We start from the raw sequence: 3037 nt of genomic DNA on the forward strand, positions 1-3037 counted from the left end.
AAACACAACACAAATAAAACAGGATAAACAAAAAAATACAGTACAGGTACTAAAACACAAAAACGTACAAAACTATGGAACATAAAGAAACCCCAAGGCATACAACCATAAGCCTGAAGGGCCTACAGCAGACATAACAAGCGTAAGGCGAGAGCAAGCAACGCCACGCCCTACCTCATACTTCTTTGGACTGTCCGCCACCGGATACCGGAGGCAAAACCCCTCCCAAAGAAGCGCTATAGCAGGATTAACAGGCGCACGAGGACACTCCATCACATCCGGAAATCCGGACATAAATGCATGGGCACTAGGCACCCAAACAATATCTGGGCACACTGGGATCTTCAACACCCGCTCCGACTTCGAGAGCTCCTTGCGAGCACAAATTTCTCTGAAAACAGCAGTACTAAGAGACTGAACGTCCAGGTCAACATCGCCAGACACGGCCGTAGCGGGTTGCACCACGGGAGGCGGCGCCACAGGAGGCTACACCACAGAGGCCACATCCAGAGCAACATCCACAGGGGCCACATCCAGAGCAACATCCACAGAGGCCACATCCAGAGCAACATCCACAGGGGCCACATCCAGAGCAACATCCACAGGGGCCACATCCAGAGCAACATCCACAGGGGCCACATCCAGAGCAACATCCACAGGGGCCACATCCAGAGCAACATCCACAGGGGCCACATCCAGAGCAACATCCACAGGGGCCACATCCAGAGCAACATCCACAGGGGCCACATCCAGAGCAACATCCACAGGGGCCACATCCAGAGCAACATCCACAGGGGCCACATCCAGAGCAACATCCACAGGGGCCACATCCAGAGCAACATCCACAGGGGCCACATCCGGAGCAACATCCACAGGGGCCACATCCGGAGCAACATCCACAGGGGCCACATCCAGAGCAACATCCACAGGGGCCACATCCAGAGCAACATCCACATGGGCCACATCCAGAGCAACATTCACAGGGGCCACATCCAGAGCAACATCCACAGGGGCCACATCCAGAGCAACATCCACAGGGGCCACATCCAGAGCAACATCCACAGGGGCCACATCCGGAGCAACATCCACAGGGGCCACATCCGGAGCAACATCCACAGGGGCCACATCCAGAGCAACATCCACAGGGGCCACATCCAGAGCAACATCCACATGGGCCACATCCAGAGCAACATTCACAGGGGCCACATCCAGAGCAACATCCACAGGGGCCACATCCAGAGCAACATCCACAGGGGCCACATCCAGAGCAACATCCACAGGGGCCACATCCAGAGCAACATCCACAGGGGCCACATCCAGAGCAACATCCACAGGGGCCACATCCGGAGCAACATCCACAGGGGCCACATCCGGAGCAACATCCACAGGGGCCACATCCAGAGCAACATCCACAGGGGCCACATCCAGTGCAACATCCACATGGGCCACATCCAGAGCAACATCCACAGGGGCCACATCCAGAGCAACATCCACAGGGGCCACATCCAGAGCAACATCCACAGGGGCCACATCCAGAGCAACATCCACAGGGGCCACATCCGGAGCAACATCCACAGGGGCCACATCCGGAGCAACATCCACAGGGGCCACATCCGGAGCAACATCCACAGGGGCTACATCCAGAGCAACATCCACAGGGGCCACATCCAGAGCAACATCCACATGGGCCACATCCAGAGCAACATTCACAGGGGCCACATCCAGAGCAACATCCACAGGGGCCACATCCAGAGCAACATCCACAGGGGCCACATCCAGAGCAACATCCACAGGGGCCACATCCAGAGCAACATCCACAGGGGCCACATCCAGAGCAACATCCACAGGGGCCACATCCAGAGCAACATCCACAGGGGCCACATCCAGAGCAACATCCAGAGCAACATCCACAAGGGGCCACATCTAGAGCAACATCCACAGGGTCGAGCACCGGCACAGAATCACCAAGTCGTACATCCCTCCTCAGGACCACCACAAGGCCCCGGCCCACATCATCCACCACTGGAGGAGGGACCACCCCCCACTGTGGGGAACCTTCTGCAGGAGAAGACACAAAGGTTAATATAGATACATGGCTATCAGCGGCAGCAGCAGGCGCGTGAACCTCCACCACCACTGTCGCAGTCGACACTGCGCCCTAGGGAGCACCTCACCGACACTCGTAGGCGTTAAATTTACCCACATTGGCCTAGGCAGAAGAAGAACGCCTCGGGCGCTTGGGACCCGGCTGCACATCTTCAGAGCCAGAACCACAAGCATGGAAAGCGCAGGGGGGCGCACTATCGCACGGTGCAAGACATCAGCAGCCTCGATGACAGAGGTACCAGTCCCACCACAGTAGGAGACCCCGCCTCCATATCACCTCCCAGCACAGCCGAGACAAACCGCGGGGACGAAGAAACAGGAGCCGCAGCACAAGGTAGAGGGTCAGATTCAGAAGATGGAGGGGTAGGTGCAGCAGATGGAGAAGCTGAAAATGGCGATGGAGCACCCAGAAGAACTACAACTGCACCAGGAACGCCATCAGCAGCAGGACACCCAACCGAGGACGGCACAACTACCGGGGCACAGCCCCACCAGGAGCATGCCCGACACAGGGCACGGCACCTCATTCAAGGGCACGTCTACAAATTCACCCACAAGTTCCTCCTCCACAACCAACGGCGGGAAATCTTCCTCACGAAAGAGATTCACTTGGAGGACGACAGCCGCCGAGCAGGTAGCAGCAAGGTGGCCCGACAAACCACAACATAAAGTTAGTGCGAGGCTGACGTGCATAGTAGACTCGGACTTAATAACCCAGGAACCTCACCGACGACGGAATGTCCGACCGCAGCCACATCCCCAAAGTGCGAATACTAGTCTGGGACGCCCTTAAGTTTCCCGGAGGAAATCATATTCAGTCTGACACTCATGACAGCGCCATACTGCCCGAAGTAACTCCACAGCAGCTCCTCCGGGAATTCGAGTGGCGCACCATGCACACTGACGAAGGGCACCACTCCGGTCGGAGATA

The 3037-nt window shown here is 57.1% G+C and overlaps 1 protein-coding gene across 1 annotated transcript; it reads right to left on the reverse strand.

Moving 5' to 3' along the window:
- Positions 1 to 486: 486 nt before the first annotated feature.
- Positions 487 to 1923, reverse strand: LOC138370839 (calphotin-like). Its single transcript, XM_069335447.1, has one exon. The coding sequence runs from the start codon at positions 1921 to 1923 to the stop codon at positions 487 to 489; it is 1437 nt and encodes a 478-aa protein (XP_069191548.1).
- Positions 1924 to 3037: the final 1114 nt, after the last annotated feature.

This window comes from Procambarus clarkii, chromosome 33, assembly GCF_040958095.1.
Source record: "Procambarus clarkii isolate CNS0578487 chromosome 33, FALCON_Pclarkii_2.0, whole genome shotgun sequence".
NCBI classification, from domain to species: domain Eukaryota; kingdom Metazoa; phylum Arthropoda; class Malacostraca; order Decapoda; family Cambaridae; genus Procambarus; species Procambarus clarkii.

Coding starts and splice junctions, on each gene's coding strand:
- LOC138370839 (XM_069335447.1), bottom strand. CDS start 1,923: ATGTGGCCCCTTGTGGATGTTGCTCTGGATGTTGCTCTGGATGTGGCC.